The sequence below is a fragment of the Aotus nancymaae genome, unplaced genomic scaffold, assembly GCF_030222135.1.
Source record: "Aotus nancymaae isolate 86718 unplaced genomic scaffold, 86718_ANA_hifiasm-v0.15.2.pri h1tg000020l, whole genome shotgun sequence".
NCBI lineage: Eukaryota > Metazoa > Chordata > Mammalia > Primates > Aotidae > Aotus > Aotus nancymaae.
This window is the reverse complement of record NW_026988432.1, coordinates 22,199,590-22,218,933: the sequence shown is the minus strand read 5'-3', so window position 1 is coordinate 22,218,933 and position 19,344 is coordinate 22,199,590. Positions and strand designations below refer to the sequence as shown.

Sequence of the window (19,344 nt, the reverse complement as noted above, 5' to 3'; positions counted from 1 at the left end):
TCTTTGACTTTACCTTAAAACATCTGTACAAATATTCCTGCATAATGTTAGAAATCTACCTAAGCAGTCCTAAACAAACTAAAATCTGTTTACTTTATAAAAGAAACAGACTGCCACACAGGTCTACCTAGCCCACATGTCTTCATCTGGCCAGACAAAGTTAATACCACCTTAGGCCTGACCTTCACTTTTGTGGGGGGGGAAACTACACCCAGCCCCACCAAGGGGCTGTGTATCACTCAGGCAGACCCGTTCCCAGCCTATTATGGAACACCACTGACACAAAACAAAAGAAAAAGCATGTATCTCCTTATCACTTAGAGGCAAGGCTGATTTAGGCATAAACAAATTATTGGCTGAGGGAATCACATTATAAGAAGCTCCAGGCATCGTAGCCGATGTCCCAGTTAAAAAAGAGAAAAGATGGAGGAAATATTTCTAACACAAACTTTGCAGAGCACTAAGTGTAATGATTAAAAAGGCTGACTACGTGGCTTGGTTTGATAGAGATGGGTTTGCAGAGTCTGAGCAACACAGGGAGACCCGGTCTCTACCAAAAAAAAAAAAAGAAAGAAAAAAATTAGCCGGGTGTGGTGGTGTGAACCTGTGTACCCGGCTACTCAGGAGTCTGAGGTGGGAAGATCGCTTAAGCCCGGGAGTTTGAGGCTGCAGTGAACTATGTACTCCAGCCTGGGTGACACAGCAAGACCACATCTCAAAAAAAAAAAAAAAAAATATTTGCAATATTACATAATTTCAGAAAGAGCAAGTGACCTTTGTTAGGTAAAATTCTTCTGCACATAGTTGAGACCCTATTCTACTACTGCTAACTACTCCTAAGTAGGCTGCTGTGTTAGATTTGTTTCTCAAATGCCAAAGGAAAGGTAGTTACCTTGTTATTGGTAATTGCACGACAGTGCTTTTTATTATGTGTAGCAATAAGATGTAACATTCAAGGATATTACATAAATGCATTCAAACCCCAATGAGTACTTATTTTACAAGTAACTGTGCAGCTAGGAAGTGACACAGCCCCCTAAAAACCCAGTTGATCAGATTTCATACTCTAACCACTACATGATACTGTCTTTGTTTACACAAATGCTCTCCTGGACTGCCTGGGTTACTGATTTGCTTGGGTAAAAGTTAGAGGATATGACTACATAGAGGTACTGACAGTCATTCTACAGTGAAATGAAACTTCTGAATGTTAATTTATTTTAGATAGTCAAATACTTGCTAAGTTAACAACAACATTGCTATAGAGAGCTTTTTGGTCTACAGAGTATATGAAACGCTATAGGCAGCATAGACAGGATTATGGTTAAGAACACAGAAACTCTGGAAAGAGACCTCGCAGGTCTCAATCCTAACTCGGCCACTTACTAGCTGTGTGACCACAGACATGTTTCTTCATCTCTCTGTGTCTCATTTTTAAGATCCTTGAATAAACAGTAGTACTTATCTCATAGGATTTTTATTGGAATAAATGTTTAACAGATGCAAATGATTTCATAGTGCACCAGTTAGAATAGTCTCTGGCATGGAATAAGTACTTTGATAAAGGTTTGCTATTAGCATATTGATACCATCTGATTATACAGGCACTATTTATACCTGTTTTGTAGACAGTGAAACAAGTTTGTGACCTAACCAGGCCAGTGGATAAGTAAGTAGAGGCTGTCAGTCATTAAATTAGAAAGGTCTTTTTATGTCTAGTGCAATGTTTTTTCTACCCTACTACACCACTTTTACTACTACATTCATTCACTGGAAATATACTGCAGAGTAACACACATAAGTAAAGCAGTGAGTCTGGCTTCTACAGAACAAAAACGATGTATCTAAAACATGTCCTTTGGCCGGGCACAGTGGCTCATGCTTGTAACTCAGCACTTTGGGAGACCAAGGCGGGTGGATCATGAGGTCAAGAGATCAAGACCATCCTGGCCAACATGGTAACACCTGTCTCTACTAAAAATACAAAAATTAGCTGGGCGTGGTTGTGCGCACCTGTAGTCCCAGCTACCTGGTAGGCCGAGGCAAGAGAATCGCCGGAACCCAGGAGGCAGAGGTTGCGGTGAGCTGAGATCACACCACTGAACTCCAGCCTGGTGACAGAGCAAGACTCCATCTCAATAAACAAACAAACAAATAAACAAAACAAAACATGTCCCTCACTGTCTTCAAGGTGGTGACAAGTGAGTAAGGCCAATCAGCTTAAGGGACAAAAAGTCCGTGTGTTACACTGTGTGGGTTATTTTATTTTTCACATGCATGATGTTTTAAAAGGCTACAAGGTACACTCTTTAAAACGCTAAGGTTATTCGCACATATTGTGATGCAAGTGACACAAGATTGCAAATTTCATTAAATGTGAAGAATCTTAGTTGTAAAGCTCCACTATTTAAATAATAGAAGAAAAAGGCATGTTCCATGTTACATGGTATGTCTAGTTTTTGGCTGCAATGAAAAATACGCTTTGAGTAAGTATAAATGAGAAAGGAATGAATGAATAAATGGACATGCTTTTTTCCCTTTCTACCTGGCCACTCCCAGCTTGTTACTGTCGGGTTTCACTTACATCAATATTGGGTGAAGTTACTGATATATTTACTAAAGGAAAAATGAAATAGCATTTATTTGCAAAATAATTACCGGCAGCGGTTTGAATTTTGTAATCCCAACTGTATCTGTCCTTAATAAATAGGTTTAATTCCATTTTCTTTGCTGTTACCAATTATACAGACTATATGTGCCAATGTCTTGTATATCTCTAAAACTAAAATACATATTAAGACGCTATATGAGGAGCCCCAAGGTTCTGGCAATGCACTTTCACTCCTGAAGCACATGCCTGAGTATCAAATGGCAGAATTTTTAACTTATTTTATATAACAATACTTTCAAACAGTAAAATAGAAACAGAAATGTGCTTATTTTCTACTTAACCAATGGTTTAAAAATTTTAAACTAACTCAACAAGTCTAAATCATCAGGCCATAAACATTTTCTTAATAAATCTCAGCCTTAGTAGTAATGCAAAATGAGCTAAACACTGCTGCCTCCTTAATTTTTTTTCTCATTCTTTAACATCTTGAGTTATTAAACTTTCTTAAGCTAGAGCCCCAGTTTTTATACTCCACTTGTTATTGAATTCTTTTGTACTTCAAGTTTGTTTCATAATAGGCAAGCCAGAAAATAGTATTGCACCCTGTGTTAATATACCTGAGCACCTGTGAAACAACCCAATTCCCAGAACAGGGTTACTTGAAAACATTAATGCTAAGAATCTGCCACCTACTTGAAACTGCTTTCTCATAGCAGCTAATGATATAATGATATACTGTGCCAATCGGTAGAATGAAAGCCATTACAATATTATTATAAGTATAATTCAGGAGGCATATTTAGAATGATATGGGCTATGGAGGGAGGAGGCTGCTGCAGACTCTTAGGTATTCTCTCTCAGATGCCATCAAAATAATTGTTCCAAAATAGCATTTTCCTAAAATCCCTACACGGTAACAGCAAGTGGTAACAGTGACACTTTTTGTATGTGTATGTGAGGAATGACACCAATTTTTATGATTAAATGTACTTGCAAAGGTCATTTTTATGAGAAAATATAAGTCTTTCTAATATGGCTCCATGTTTCACAAAGGAAATGCCCTTTAATCACTGCCAACACATGGCAACACACTGAGAAATTTTCTTTACAGTTTGCTATGAAGAGAGCTCCACTACGGAATGTTCCTATTTCCTGTTCTAAGAAATAAAATAAATTTAGTGAAATTTAATACACACACAGTTCCTCTACTTATTACTCTGGAAGTAAGCGCGTATATATCAAGTTTCATCCCTGGTGGCTCATTTATGATAAACTCCTCAGATGACAAAGTCAGACAAGAGACAACAGTGGGTGTCACTAAACCATTTAAGTAGAATTCTTAAAATGTTGCTTCTAAAATACAGCTTTTGCATTCTTTTAAAAGTGAAATCTATCCATCTCACCAAATCATAAAGCATATTTATTTTCAACCCTGAAATTTCACAAAATGCAGAAACTTCTGCACTACCTTAACTTCTCTGAAGAGGGAGTATATGCTCAAGTAAAGCATAAAACTCCTCAAAAAGCTCTACACCTATGCAGCAGCTGCAATTTAAAAAAGAATCACTCACATGCTGCTGTTCCCAGATAAAATAATTGAGTATTTAAAACTACAAGTTTTGCACCACATTTTATAAAAGCTCCTCTTCCTTTAAAAGGAGAACACTCATACGCACACGTGTGCACACACGCACATCCTGGGATAGTAGAGATTATCAAGTCTGAAAATCCTGTGCCACTGCCTTGAGAAGCAACTTTACGTTCAGTTTAGTGATTCAGTGAAATTTATGTAAAAAATCAAAACAAAAGCCAAGACAAAGCAGGTGTCCGTCAACAGCCTGACAAGTAGGGATTCTGTCTTAAGAAAACACAACTTTGCTAAAGAGACTCCTTATTGTTCTAGGATGACTACATCTTCTCAGAGAATCTTATTTAGCCCTCCACGTTCTATCTGACGCTGATTCATTATTTTTTTGAAAACCTTTAGAATTATTTGAAACCAAGAAAACAGAAAATTACAAAATCGTCAGTGATCTGGAAAAAAAGAGAACGTTTTGCTACATTAGCAATAAAACTGTTTCAATCGATTGAATTTTAAAAGTTAAAAAAATGGTAATCAATCAAATTATCAAGCCATTTATCTATAGTATTCTGCAAATAAAAATAAATTCACAGTTAAGCTGGCTGCTACAGAAAAGGGTTCGATTTTCAAAACACATGCAAGCCCTGTTACAATTCTCTCCGGGTAAAGCACCCTTGCAGTGGTTTCCTACACTTCTCAGTAATTTAAACCACTCAGAGTCCAAAACTTCACACCAAAATATACTCTTCAGTGAAAGTGATAAAGTTTAAAATAGCAGTTCCCAGAAATGCATTTCTCTTTTCCCAACAAATAAGTCCAGTTTTACACTAAATGCTATTGTTCCAGTTGGCAAAATTGTAATGAAATTCCCGATAAACCTTAGCATGCGAAATAGTATTTCAAATACTTGATTAAAAATAAAAACACACACTGGGGAGATACATCAGGCACCACTCCTTAGAAGAGCTCACTGAATAGAAAACTGGGGCGCTGCTGGCCAGGAAGGCTTCTTTCTGGTGGAAGGAAGGAACTGGTGGTGTTTGGTTTGAGTGTTTGGGGGAATATAAGCTTTTAGTTTATAAAGATAAAGCAGGAATAGCTCAAAAATACACAAACCTTTCATTCACAGTTACCTTCCGTGCTTGTCTTCTTTACATTTCTTCTCTGTCTAAAATAGGCACACCAGAAGCCCCCCCTTTTTTTTTAAGGGCACAGGATTGGGCTTCCAGGCAGAAAAGAGGATGGTGGATGAAGGAGCTCATTATTCCAAAATTCCAAAGAAAAATTCAGAAATCCTTGAGCAAACTTCTGGGATATTAGAATGCCTAATGGTATATATCTTGAATATTTGCAAGCTTCTTACGTGCTTTGTGAAAATTTTTTAATGGCATAAAAGCCTCCAATGAAAAAAAATATATATAAAGATTCTCCTATATTTTTTCATATACCAGCAATACATAAAAATCGTAACCTCTATAGTCTCAATGTGCAATAAAGAAAATGATTCATTTTCACGGAAAAAAAGGAAATGCACATGCTGAACTAGAAGTCTTTGGTTTAGCAAATTCAGCATTAACTCCACACACACAAAAATACTTTCTCTGTCATGAATATTTTCTCAGCTTTCACTGTTCCCCACTGTCATGTTATACATGCCGTGTAAATTGTGTGAATAATAGTTTTGTCCTATTTGGGATGACTTAATTGTGCCACTCTTAAGCTCCCTCTTGCCTAAACATTTCCATAATAAGCACAATTTTAATATTCAAAGCTCATATTTCAATATCTTTAATCAGAAAATGGGCACACTAAGTTTAAAGGTGAATACTGAGAGCTATCCTAATATTTTAAACACTTAGAGTTATACTTCCTCACAAAGTATCTATCTCTGCAGGGATGAACCTTGAAGAGGTTCCTCCTTTTATGTCTTATTACACAATCAGCTACTTCTAGACTTTCCTAAAAAGGATAGAGTCCAGATGGCTGATATTTAGTTCACCTGTGATAGATATTATATTTCAATAAAACTTTCATCTTAAAGAAAATTGTATTATTACTTATTAAAATTTGTTGACATGAAAAAGCATCGTTCTGATTTCCCTATGATCAGTTCCAAACGTGATCGAAGAAACTGTATATTTCTGAATTAAGTACTGAGTTTTTGAATTATACAAAATTTCCAGGCCACTAATAAGGAAAAAACAATTTACCAATATCTCTTTTAAATTGTTTGTGATTTCTTCAAGTACCTGGGAAAAAAGGGGTTTTTCACTAAGTAACTTAAGATATGAATTCAAAATCACGTTTGAAATCTTCAAATGTGAATGTTTTAATATAACGTAAAATACATAAGATGTTTAAGGCCATTAGCATTATTCATTTTCCTTGATATCCCTAATAATCTCTTCTGTAAAAGAAACTCTAATCCAGACTTAAATATTTCATTTTATTTAAGAATTCTGTTCTTATGAGAACTGGTCAACTTGGTATCTAAGACATATTAAGTTTTTACTTTTCAAACCCACCTACTGACTAACTTATGTCACAAAGATTCTTGAAGTATCCAAATCTTATTTTAGAATTTTTATAGTAATTGTTTATCTTGGGATCCATGTGTCCCAAATTATCTCTGACCACTTAAAACAAAGCTACCAAATCTCCCTGAGTTTTAAAACAAAAACAAAAAAAAACACACACCAAACCCCTTTGTAATTTAACATAGAAAAAAAGACTTTACTGAAAAGTACAGTTTTAGGAAAGATCACTGGAGATGAGAGGTCATAAACTACTTCTAAGTATAAAACATCTTGTTTCCAGAAAAATCTGATGTTCGAGAGATTCCAAGTGGGGTCATGGTGAGACTATCATTAAAGTTTCAAATTGGATTACAAGCGGAGACAAATTCCACCGGAGTCTGAAGTAGAAAGTTTGTAGTTGTTAATAGTTTCTGACAAAATGTGTATGACTTTGAAATATTTCAGATTCTAAGATCAAAGTTTTACATGTGTACATGTTGATGGGCAGAATAAAGTTTCCAAAAGATAATGCCTTTGTTTCTGTGTTTGATGAAAGTATCTTATAACAGCACAATATAAAATTTTTTGCTACTTTGTAGATTTCAGTAATTTCATGTTCATTTTTGTTAAGAATCATGAATCATTTTTTTAAAAACTTTAATTTAATATAGTACATCTTTCTCTCTACCAATTCATGATGCAATGTGTATGATTATTAGGTTATATAAAACAAATTTGTTGAAATGAGCAGTACCGTTGCAAAATATTGAGTTTAAGATGAAAGATGGTTTGAAATGGAAAACCAAAATGTAGAAATCTAGCAAAACAAGATGTTCTCATGTAGATTCAAGAGCTTAGACGTGCAAAATAAATTCTGACATCAACAAAAGACCACACTTTATTAAGAAGGTCTTCGAAGAAAATGAGGGCTACGAGAAATTGGGACGTGACTAAAAAGAGCAACATACTAAAATATGAACCGAGAAGATAAAAATGTACTGTGGTAATAAGCAGAGCTCTCGTGGGCAATTAGATAGCTGTCTTTCACACAGGCTTTCCTTTAAAAAAAAAAAAAATCACACTAGCCCTAAGTACAGGCCTATGAGCACTAGAGGGACAGACTTCCTCCCCACACTGTGCTTGTCCTGCCGGATGGGTCTCCCGTTATCCCATCATTGTTCATACTTCCACAGTGACTTGAGGTCTCTAGGTGCAGGACACAGTACAAACACACATGCGTGGATCTTGCCAGATCCATGGCATGATGTTGGGCCAGGCCTATGTTTTCTCTCTCCCACAGATGCTGCAGTGTTTTCAAAACAGGGCCAGGCAATCCCCTCTCTCTCCTGATAGCCTGGGAGGAAGACCCAGCCTAATGGTGGCAAAAGAAGTCCAGTCTCTGTACCACAGGCATGTGGCAAATAATACCTGATGATGGAGTGTCACAATTTAAGTTTTCTTCCTTTTATCATAACAGAAAGAGAGGGCCCATTTCAAAAATGGGGAGAGGGGTATGAATTGCCACAACAGATTGTGACAGATTTATTACTATTTGTCATGGTAAATATGTATCAAAGGAAACATGTAAGTGTCTTTATGTAGTCATAATCACTCCAAAGGAAACCTTTTATTATCCCCCATCTTTTAGTATCTGTTATGCAAATATACATACTGAAACAAGTTTAAGAAGTATCTCTTATCAGATAGTCATAATTTTATTTGAACTTAAAAAAAAAAAGCACGGTAGAGATCTAAAAATATAGAAATATAGATGTACTGGGGCAAAAGTATAACCGTGTCTACTACAGACCTTTTTTGGAATCAAGTTAAAGTAAATATTTTGTGTGGTGGTAAGCCACGCGGATCTTGTTATAAGTAATAAGCAATTGATATTTACAACAAAGCTTACATAAACTAAGCTAAATTGCTATGAAAGCAGAGCTGGGATAATTTTTAGGTAATAAGTAAATGGATGATTAAATTATAAAATTATCTAAACTTGTTCTTCTTGCTCAAAAAATAGGAATAAAAATTTCATTTTTAATTGTATTTTCTTCCTCCTTGTCTTTCAGAAAAAGGGCTATTCACCAAAATGTTTCATAAGAACCATGAAAACATCTAGTCAAGATAAATTTTCTAAGAATAAATCCTAAACAGACAACTAAAAGCTGAAAATCAAATAGAATAAAACCAAACTCCTACTTCCCAAGTTTTCTTTATTGGGAAAGAAAAAATATATATTTTTATATTTCTGAACATATCACGACATACCAGCAAACACCTAAATTGTCTTAACAGCAAAGAAAACACTGTACCAGTAAAATTTTCTAAAAGGGCCAGTTATCTATAGGGAAATACTTAAAAATTTACAAAGAATTATGAAAATTGTTGTTGACAATGATGAAGCATAGACATACCATCTAATGCCACATCAATGCACTCCTTAGAAATTGTCTAGAGATGCGCCTAATCTTAGCAATGGAAAAAAACAAGTTAATTTTAATATGAGGCATAAAGAGGGTAGGATAGCTTTAAGTTTTTCGTGGCTTTTATAGGACAGTTATTCCATTGTTTCAAACATTCAAAGGTCCACTAAATGCATTTAATATTGTCCATATTAGGTTCAGGCATGTTTAAAATGTAAGCAGCTGTTAGGACTATATCATTTGAAGTTGTCACAAAACCTATTAAAAGCTAAAGTTTCATCGACATTAAATCCACCCCTAACTTCAAGCTTAAAATATGCTTATAAAATCCTTTGGCAATATTAGTCAATTTCAATATAATACAGAAATTCAAAAAATACACAACTGAGTACAATTTTGAGTGACTTATTGATAGTTGAAAGTGACTATTATCTACGCCATTGGCAACCTTATTTACACAATATTTTTCTATATTTATGAATAATTTTGTGATGCTTCTTCAACATCACCAACTCTGTGATAATCAGCATACAAAATTTGCTCTTTTTCCTGGTAAGACTTACTCTGATATATTCATTTAATAATTGTTTGGATGAGCTGAACTGAAATCAAGTCAAATACACAGGTGTTTGGGTTAATCTAATCTTAGCACATTTGCAAAACCTATTATTCTTCTAATACATTAAAAATGAAATGAAACTAATATGCAAGCATTGATTGGTAATATAGTTTCAGAAATCTAAATATAATTTTATATTGAAGTATAAAAACATAAGGCTCATTAGCATTCTTTCAAAGAATACTAGCACTCTACAGAATTAAATCAAATCTTTATATCACAGGAAGGAAGAATGAAAGGAAGGATAAAGAAAGAAAGAAAGAAGAGAGGAAATTTTTGTTTTCATTTTATATAAGGAGAAAATTACTAGAAAAAGACTAGCCCTAAACAAAATTAAATACAATTATCTAGGAATGTAAGAATTCAAAATATGATATTATGTATTTAGTTGTGATCACAATCAACTTTTGCTGTGCTGGGGACCAGGGGGCGGGTGGGGGGTGTCAGCAACTTCTGCATAGAGCTCCAGCTATTAAAAAGACCCAGAATGCTCTTGGTTACAACTGACTTCTAGTCGTCACCTGGTAGTAAAGACACAAATGGCTACTGATGCAGCTACCTTTGCAGCCTTTATTCAGCATCCTCTCTAGAAAATAGAGACATTCTTCCTGCACTCTGGGCTGAAACCCATGTAAATTTTTCCTAAATCCTCTCCACAAATCTCCTTTCGCATGCAAATCCATAAATCATCATAATACTGACAAAGAATTTAACCAACACATGAAACTAATACTCATTCTCTTGAAAGCCCTGTACAGGTAAAACTCCTCAAACTTCAGGCACCTTTTCAAGGCTCTCTTTAGAGCTTAACCTGCTGAATATCAACATAACCACCCAGTCTTTCAGGATGTGCAATTAATCACTCCAACGTGGGTCAGGTGGCTGGATGTGCAGGTCACTTCTACCTCCTCCACCTTCTAGATAAATGTGCTGCTCTGAGCGTATGGAAACTTATTTACTTCTATCTCCTTCCCATCAATACAAAGCAGAACTAAATAAGCAATATACAAAGCAGAAACAAGTAGTACTTACTGAAGATGGCAAACCTGGAGGAACTTTTCTAACTTTCTTTGTCTGTACCTCTGAAAGAAAATGAAGATGCTGTCAGCTCCCACATGCCCATTTTCCTAAGATAGATTCAACCACAAAGGCTTCTAGATGATACCGTATTTCCTCAAATCATTACCTTAGCAAACTGTAGTTACCAGGATCACATTTGATTCTAGCAGAAATCAAATTCTGCTTTGTTCATAAAAATGAAGATATTTAACTTTTTGCTACTTTGATCTCTTAAAAGCTTCCTTAGGGGTGCAGCCAAGAGAAAACTAGAAATAAGCAGACACCAAAAAAGTTCTGCTACCCTAAGTTATTAACGTACCTACCCAGTGTTCTAGGGGGATACTCTCCTGGCTGACAACTGAGCCAGACTTTATGGTTTTCTTGGGGTGGGAGGCAGGATGAGGGGGTGATAATGTTAAAGAAAGAAAGAAAAAGGCATAATCATCCCTCAGGCATTCAAACAAAGGGAATACCTTACCCATGGCACTACTGTGAAGAGGCCTCCTTCGGGGATTATTGCTAGAATACTGATAGTACTGGGAACCAGGTTTGGTGGGCGAAAGGGTTCCTGGGTTGCCCATATCCATGTCACCTCCAAGGAGACTCTGCTAAAAGGTTAAAAAGGGAAAACAAACATAGAAGGTTAATTTTTTACTTTCACCACCTCCCAACTGATTGTTAGTACTTAAACCAATGCAATAAAGCAAACAGCATCTGCTGAGCTGAGACAATTAAAATAAAACAAAAACCCAAAAGAAAGGCAGTCTAAGAAGCTATCACAAAGTTTTTGAATTTTTAGTTCTTAACTTTTAGGAGGAAAGTAGATGATTCCCTTTAAACAATATTTTTAAAGTCTTTTAAGATGACTCACGTCTTAATTTCGCAAAACAAATGGCATTTATATAAGACTAATGTTTCCTTTCTCTAGACTTGGGCTTATATCTGGGAACTATTCATCCCCTTCCTTAACAAGAAGAATCTCATTTTGTGAACGCATACAACTTCCCCCGGCTGCACACACTGGGGGTGAGTGCAGCCTATCAACTTCACTGAGAACCCTGCCTCTCTGTACCGCGTATCATGATTCTCCACGAACTGACACAGCACCCACAGAAGAGAAAATGCCAACTGAACCAAGAGGAAATCCAAATCCTCATGCTAACTCTCAAAATCATAGAAATAGCAGATATTCCATACTAACAGCCACAAATCAAAGGACTTCAGAATGCCCTCTTGAGGTCTATCGGAAGCTAAGACACATCCCACAGATAAAACATTTACCTGAACGCTAGAAAACTTCCACAATAACTTATCACAGTGTGACAAACTGTTAAACTTTTAAAAATTATGACATCAGAAAGATTATATAATATTACATTTTCTAAAAACTACATAGAAACTTACCCATAATATATAAATCGCCTGATTATACTCTGCATTGAACACATTGTTCTTTTAATTATTCTGATATGCAATAAAACAAGAATAGATAGTAGCATTTATATTAAGAACAAATTTACTGTTTAATAAAGAAATTTTAAAATTAAGTACTAAAAATCTAACTTTATCGTTACTTGTAATCAACTTTTACTGACTGAACTAATTACTGTCCTTGATAAAGTACAGAATGTGTTTTCCCTAATCTAAATTCTAATCACCATGTCACTCACAACAGACTTAGGGATGCTTCACTAACACACTATTCACATGCAAAATACTCTAAATAGGCCAATTATGACTCTGCCCCTGTTCCCTGGTTAACCCGCTGAGAACTGAAAAATTTCACAAGGCAGTCACCAACTAAAACAAAGGGTCCTTGTTTTAAATTAAGACAGTCTTTTTGATTCCTAAATAGCTCAACAAAGTGGCATGTCTTCTAGTGAAAGCAGTTGGTCAAATATGACCCATAAGCTGGAAAATCAAAAATTCAAACCTCCCCTTTCCACCGCCATATAGCTAAATATCATAAAGAGAACCTCTCTATTCCAAGGGATTTTTCTGAGTGTCGGATGAGTCATATATAAAGGACTAATCAGCTACTGACAAGCTCGCCTTTACTGATTCCAGTTTAAGACTTTTTCAAGAGATATGTAATAAACATTACTTCAAAATACAACTTCAAGGATGAGATTTCAGGTTGAAATCACATTTTGAGTAATAAACTCGTTTCTAATATCTTAATATTTACCACATAAATAGCTGATAAAACCAGATGTATCAGATAAAAATCTGACATCTACATGCTCAGCTATTGCCTCTTTTGAACTTAAGAGACATATTAAAACACTACACAATGACAAACTAAAATAGAAGGCTTATCACAATAAAGTTTTGTATAAATCAGAAATCTAGGAATAAATAATTTGTCACTTAGGAATGGCATTCAAAAATTTTAGAATCCCAATCTGAATTTCACTCTTGGCATTTCTTATTAACAAAGTAAGTTACATTGAAGTCTGTGTCCAAGTTTTCTTTGAAATTTCCATCAATAAAGCTGTGAATAATTTGAAATCACAACTTCCTTACAGTTTGGTAAATCTACGAATGAGTCTTAATTGCATTGGAAAGAGGAGTTTGAAAATAATTTCGTATTTTAGACACACATCATCCCTATTTCTTCATTTTTCTTTTTCTAGAAATACATAAAATAATCAGAAAAGGGCCGAGCAAATGTGTTGAAATGCTTTCTTGTGTTTTTAAATGAGTTTAACCACTGGTTAATTCCTCTTGGTCCTGGTGGCAAAGGTTTTCATTCTCAAGAAATTAAATGCATTCAAGGGGTCAACCTGAAAACAAACACACTTGCTGTGCTGTATTTCAGCAGCATTCACAATAGAGCTGCGAAAAAAATATAAAATGCTAACTACAAAACAGCTACTGGCCGTGGTTGACCTTATTGTTGTTAATTTAAAAGAAAATAATTTCATGGGCCAGTCATAATAAATCATGCATCCAACTCCTATACATGTAGGCACAAGGACTACATACAGTAACACAGTACTAAGACCAGATAGCACTTAGAAACCTTTAGTGCTTCCTGCTAATCTTTATTTTTTCACAAAGCACATTCCTGTTTCTTTCTCCTTAGACCTGTTTGTTCCTATTTCTTTCTCACTTGGACAATAGAATCATTCTTCTAAAGCAACAAAAATAAACATTTCCTCACACTTAAGGGGGCCCTAAACACCTCCTTAGGGAAAATGAAGATAAAAATATATGTGTTCTTATTGTAGAGTATACTTATAAAGTGAACAATGACCATTTACTATTGTTTGGCCTTTACGTCACATACTTAACTCTCTGTAGCAATGAGAAAGATAAATTTTCCACTGGCTGAAAAACTCAGAGTTTCTGAATTTTAAAAAGTGATTGGCATTTGATTTGAAGTAAATTAAATTCTGCACAAAATGGATAAGGTATTTGTTTATATTACGAATTTACCTGCATATCTATCTACAGCTCTGAAGACAAACTTCTGCTTAATAAAAGTTAAGCTTGAAAAAGAAGTCTACTTTCAGAATGGACAAATTCATCCTTGCCTTAAATAGGATTATAATGGTTTTAGGTTTTTCACATTGTGCAAGCTCATGTTCTGCGGTTATGCTGGGTCCCAGTAGTAGGCTGCCCGAATCTGCCAGGAAACACTGGAGGCAAGATGTGGCATCTGGCAGGGCGAACCTGTAAATCTTAAACCCATAGTTTAGCATTTCGCTTAACTGTCCGCAGTGTGATGAGACAAGCCCTTCCCCTTACTCGCTCCGATTTTTTTTCCCAAATGCAAACAATTTCAAGGCTCAAAATACTGTAACTAAAGAATAAAACAAACTGACTTTGTCAACCAGGTTGGAATGTATTGGGGTTCACCCTCTGCAGTCAATTCCCCTGCAAATAGCCATTCCTAACTTGGCCATTCAAATCCCCAAATCCAGCACCCTGTGAGTGTCTTTTTCAATTAAATTTTGTTTGTTTGTTTTACATCAGATTTGTCTGCTTTACATCAGATATGGGTCTCAGAATGTCTTTCGAATACATTCTCAACCCTATTCCTTTTCAGGGGAGCTTCTTAACCGCCTTGATCAGCCACTGAACTTTGCTTATGCAACCAAGAAAGCAAACCATGAATTAAACTTGAGTAACAGAAAAGCAGCATATATCTCAAATTAGATTTATAACTGAATGGTAATCAAAAATAGAACTCACTGCTTGAAGCTTAAATTATCAACTTTTTTCTAGTTAAACTAAAATCATCTTGCTCTGAACTATTATTTCATTTCAGTCAGCACTTTAAATGTAATGGGTGGGTGGTACATTTCTAAAAAAGAAGATTATATTTATACTTAATTATAGATATGACTGAGATCAGAGTACGATGAATACTGCTTTTTTGGCTTATAATTAATGCATCTAATAGGTGAATGACCTTGAATTTCAGAGTTGGAACCTGGGAGAGGGAAAAAAGAAGTAGGAGAAAGAAAATCTCTGGAGCAAAGCAAATGTGCCCCTGGTTTCTCGGGGCTTTCTCTGATTTTGCGTCACTCCCATTACGTTGTGATCCGATATCAGACACAACATCTTGGGGGGATGTTGCAGAACAGAGAAAAGCAGTCTCAGATGAAACCAGATTAAGCTCCTTTTCTGAACTATTGCCAAATGCTTGTGAGTCTAATTCATGTTTGGGTATTCTAGCACTCACACAGCTGCAATTCCATTCTTTCATCACAAACCTAAGTGATGTATAGTGGCTTTGTATGGTGAACTGACTCTATAAAGCCAGGATTATTTTAAATGTTAGTATGAAAAAAAAATTCTGAACCACTATAAAACTTTTACAAATGCAGAATATATGTGTAGGTATCTACCAGACTTTCTGGCGCTAAATGCAAAATACACATTGAGTGAAATCACAAATTAGATTCGTTTAAAATACCTTTTATCACAACTGAGGTCATTTCTACATAGTTAATTCTGCACAGAATCGGGTTTTCAAAGACACTGCTGAATAAGATTCCTAACAGCCATGGGGAAGTTTCTGTAAATCCCTGTCGAATAGTTGCTGCTGAATTTGCCATTCTGACCACAGAAGGGCCATTGCTGACTTACTACAGTAGCAGGAGGGGGGCGATAATTTTGCTGCTGTTGGCACTTACTCTGCAACCTAGAATATATCTTGCACCAAAGGGCAATGAAGAACACAGTATTTCCACCTGTCCACTTTTGAACTTCAAAGCTCAAAACTGAAGGTCAGTCTTTGGATGGTCTTTATTCTTGATTCCTAAAGGTCCAGGAGTACAGCTTTATAAATTATTTTTATTTCTGTCCTATGCTTGGTTTTAGCAAAAGAGGACTTGGGAAACTTAGAAAGACAAGATAACTAAGATATCTTGCAAATCAGGGACTTAAAAGACTGTTGTGCTGTACAGAAATGCAAATTATTAAAATTATTATTTAGCAAATATTTTTTAAAGGCTTTTTGTCAGTGTCTTTTATTTCTACATTAAACATGTAATGCACACTGTCTCTGTAACAAGTCAGAAGTAGAATTCATATCCATTAAGGATAGAGGGAGGGCTTTAAGGTCAGACCCATCTGGTTGAACCTTAGCTCAAAGGCATACAGACAATGTAATCGGGGGTTAGTTATGCAACTTCTCTAAACCATATTTCCTTCCTCTGTAAAAAGTAACTAATAAGAGCTCCATCATAGGGTTATCAGGAATAGACGAAACGACGTATGTAAAATGTTCCGCAGAGCCAGGGTCCAGCACAGAGCTTACTTCTTCCTCCGTTCCCCACAAAATAGTCCCGTATTATGATCCATTGATTATTATTGAAAAGATATATCAAAAGTTATGAATGATCATTAGTTAGATTCTCTATTTTCAGATAAAAACTGCAAGCTGTGATAGTAATTTTGAAAAGTTACTATAAAAAGCTAAAAATGAGTTCTATATGGGAGTCTACATAACATGATAGCCTCATGGCCTAGAGCTACACTAGCAACCAGAAATGACCAGGTTTTTTCCATATTTAATAAAGAAATTGCCCAACAATCTCCATAATTAAATTTAAGTGGCCATGTTCCCGGAACTGCCACAAAGATGAGTTCCGTGGCTTCTTTAATTTTGCTTTTGCACGCATGAGCAAACTGCTACTGTTAATTCAACTATAGGTAAGATCAAAACTAGTTACAGTTAACCAACTAGACATACAAAAATAAGAAATGCATTATATGTGATCGAATTTCATAAATCTTGTGATGTTACATTCAAACTCTTGCTACTGTATTAGTCACTGATAAGTAACCTCAAATATGGTTCAATTTTGTGTTTTAGTCCTTACAAGGGTAGTTATAAGTATTTAATCAATGTTTCTGTGATACTTATCAAGTACTGTTTTAAAAAATACATATTTTACTTCTTCATGACATCACAAAGAAATAAAAATAAATGAATGCACTAGATAGGTTGGTTGGAAATGTATGTAATTCCCAAGAAATTCAACTGCCTAAAACAAAATTATTTATTTTAGCAGTGATTGTATTTCACCGGACCTTAAAAAATTCAAATACATTGTCTTTCCTCATAAAGAAGCACAACACCTTATATTTAAATGTTATAAAGTGATGCAAAGGTTGCCATGGTAACTAGTACTTAATGTATAACAGAGTAATAGTCAAGTAAGACTCATGCATTTTGGTATGGAAATTACAACTGCCCAAGGGCTGGCAAGATTTATGCATGCACCTATTTGACTAACTCTCAAATTGTATAAAAAAAAGAGAGAGAGAATATATTATTTATTGTATACACTAAAGTGAGGAGTTTTTTTGTTTTTCTGTTTTTTGGGGTTTTTTGATGGTTTCTGAAAATCCATTCTGGAATCCCAGGTCATCTATTACATATTAAAAGGGGGATTATATTTGTTTGTGGGAAGGTAGAAATTTAGTAAAACGAAAACATTGAGGCAATCAGTAACCTACAATAAAAATTGGATTTGAAGAAATCTTATGCAAACACTACAGAATTTAAGATAACTATCTTCTTTGTCAGTTTAAGCTCCTTCTCAGTTCAGGAAGCTCATTTAATATATAATTCACTATGTAGTGAGTCGATATGCTATAATCACTACTTGCCTTAAAAATGTTTCCTTCAGTAATTTTGTGCCAAAGTAAAAATAGAACAATTTGAATACGACCTGTTAACATACTAGGGAATTAGCAGCACTTTTGCTATAAATATAAACATGTAGCTATAATAAATGTGCTGAAAAATATATTTGGCCAGGTTGCTATTTTAGCAAAATAAAGGCATATAAAACTGTCAAAAGTCAGTCTTCATCATATTGAGTGGAAGTTACATTTGAAGGTTGTTGTAAATATCTGCCCCCTGAGCAAGGTTCTATGACAGCCATTTTTATGTAGGTTGGCCTCCCTGGAGACAGGGACCAGGGTCATATGGCCTACCCAGCACCTCACATAGAGGCTCAATTATAGCCTAATGGCCAACTCTGTGCGCTATCACTAAAACAAAGTGTCCTGCTAACAACTTGCACCTGCAAATAAGGCGACACACCTATCACATGATGGGAGGAAACGGAGATTATCTGGAGAAGTAATAGCAGATTACATCTGCACAATGTAATCTTCAATTCATCCTGAAATTATTTAAGTCCTGACCATCCTTCTAAAGCTATGCACAGTTACAAGCCCATCTGCACTCAAGGAGCACTGTTTATCTCCCAAGATTCCTTCTTGAATATCTGACCAAGAGTCTATGATATAAAGGCCAAACAAGTGGATACAGTAGCTAAAGGAGGAAATGATTTCTTTATGTTTTAACTTCCTACAGTGCCTGGCGCAGAGACCTACCATGGCAAATGCTCACTAAATATTGAAGTAAAAGCAGAACTAATGCTATTGATCAAATCGATGGTTTAAATAACTACTATGCTTTTGTTTTTTAGCAGAAATCTTATCCTTAAGTCATTCCAACTGCTATTGCTGCTAATAATAACCACCATAGTATTGGCATAAGTAGTAACAGTAGTATGAGGAGGAGGATGGATGGATGTGAATATAAGAATAGTGGCAAGGGCCAGGCACAGTAACTCACACCTGTAATCTCAGCACTTTGGGAGGCTAAGATGGGCAGATCACCTGAAATCGGGAGTTTGAGACTACCCTGACCAACATGGAGAAACCCTGTCTCTACTAAAAATACAAGATTAGCCGGGCATGGTGGCACATGCTTGTAATCCCAGCTACCTGGGAGGCTGAGGCAGGAGAATCTCTTGAACCCAGGAGGCGGAGGTTGTGGCAAGCAGAGATCACACCACTGCACTCCAGCCTGGGCAACAGAGCAAAAAATCCATCTCAAAAAAAAAAAAAAAAAAACAAGAATAGTAAGTGTAGCTGTAGCAGCAGCTACCAGTCACAGTGTCCATTAAGTGCCAGGCACAGGTACAGATCCTTTACATGCTAACAAATTAGATGCTACAACCCCCAATGTACAGATGGGGACATTCAGAGTGGTT

The 19,344-nt window shown here is 35.6% G+C and overlaps 1 protein-coding gene across 36 annotated transcripts in view; it reads right to left on the bottom strand.

Moving 5' to 3' along the window:
* The window catches only part of TCF4 (transcription factor 4), a 368,346-nt gene that overhangs the window by 114,204 nt on the left and 234,798 nt on the right, over positions 1 to 19,344 (bottom strand). For 20 of the 36 annotated variants that reach the window (XM_064379108.1, XM_064379115.1, XM_064379120.1 and 17 more), the window contains 2 exons: positions 11,292 to 11,421; positions 10,787 to 10,836 (listed from right to left, as the gene is read on the bottom strand). The exons of 2 other annotated variants lie outside the window; for them this stretch is intronic. In XM_064379108.1, the coding sequence (XP_064235178.1) occupies positions 10,787 to 10,836; positions 11,292 to 11,421 (180 nt within the window). Of the gene's footprint in view, positions 1 to 10,786; positions 10,837 to 11,291; positions 11,422 to 12,217; positions 12,392 to 19,344 lie in introns of those variants that run through there. 14 more of the 36 variants (XM_064379124.1, XM_064379131.1, XM_064379118.1 and 11 more) reach the window with 2 other exon arrangements.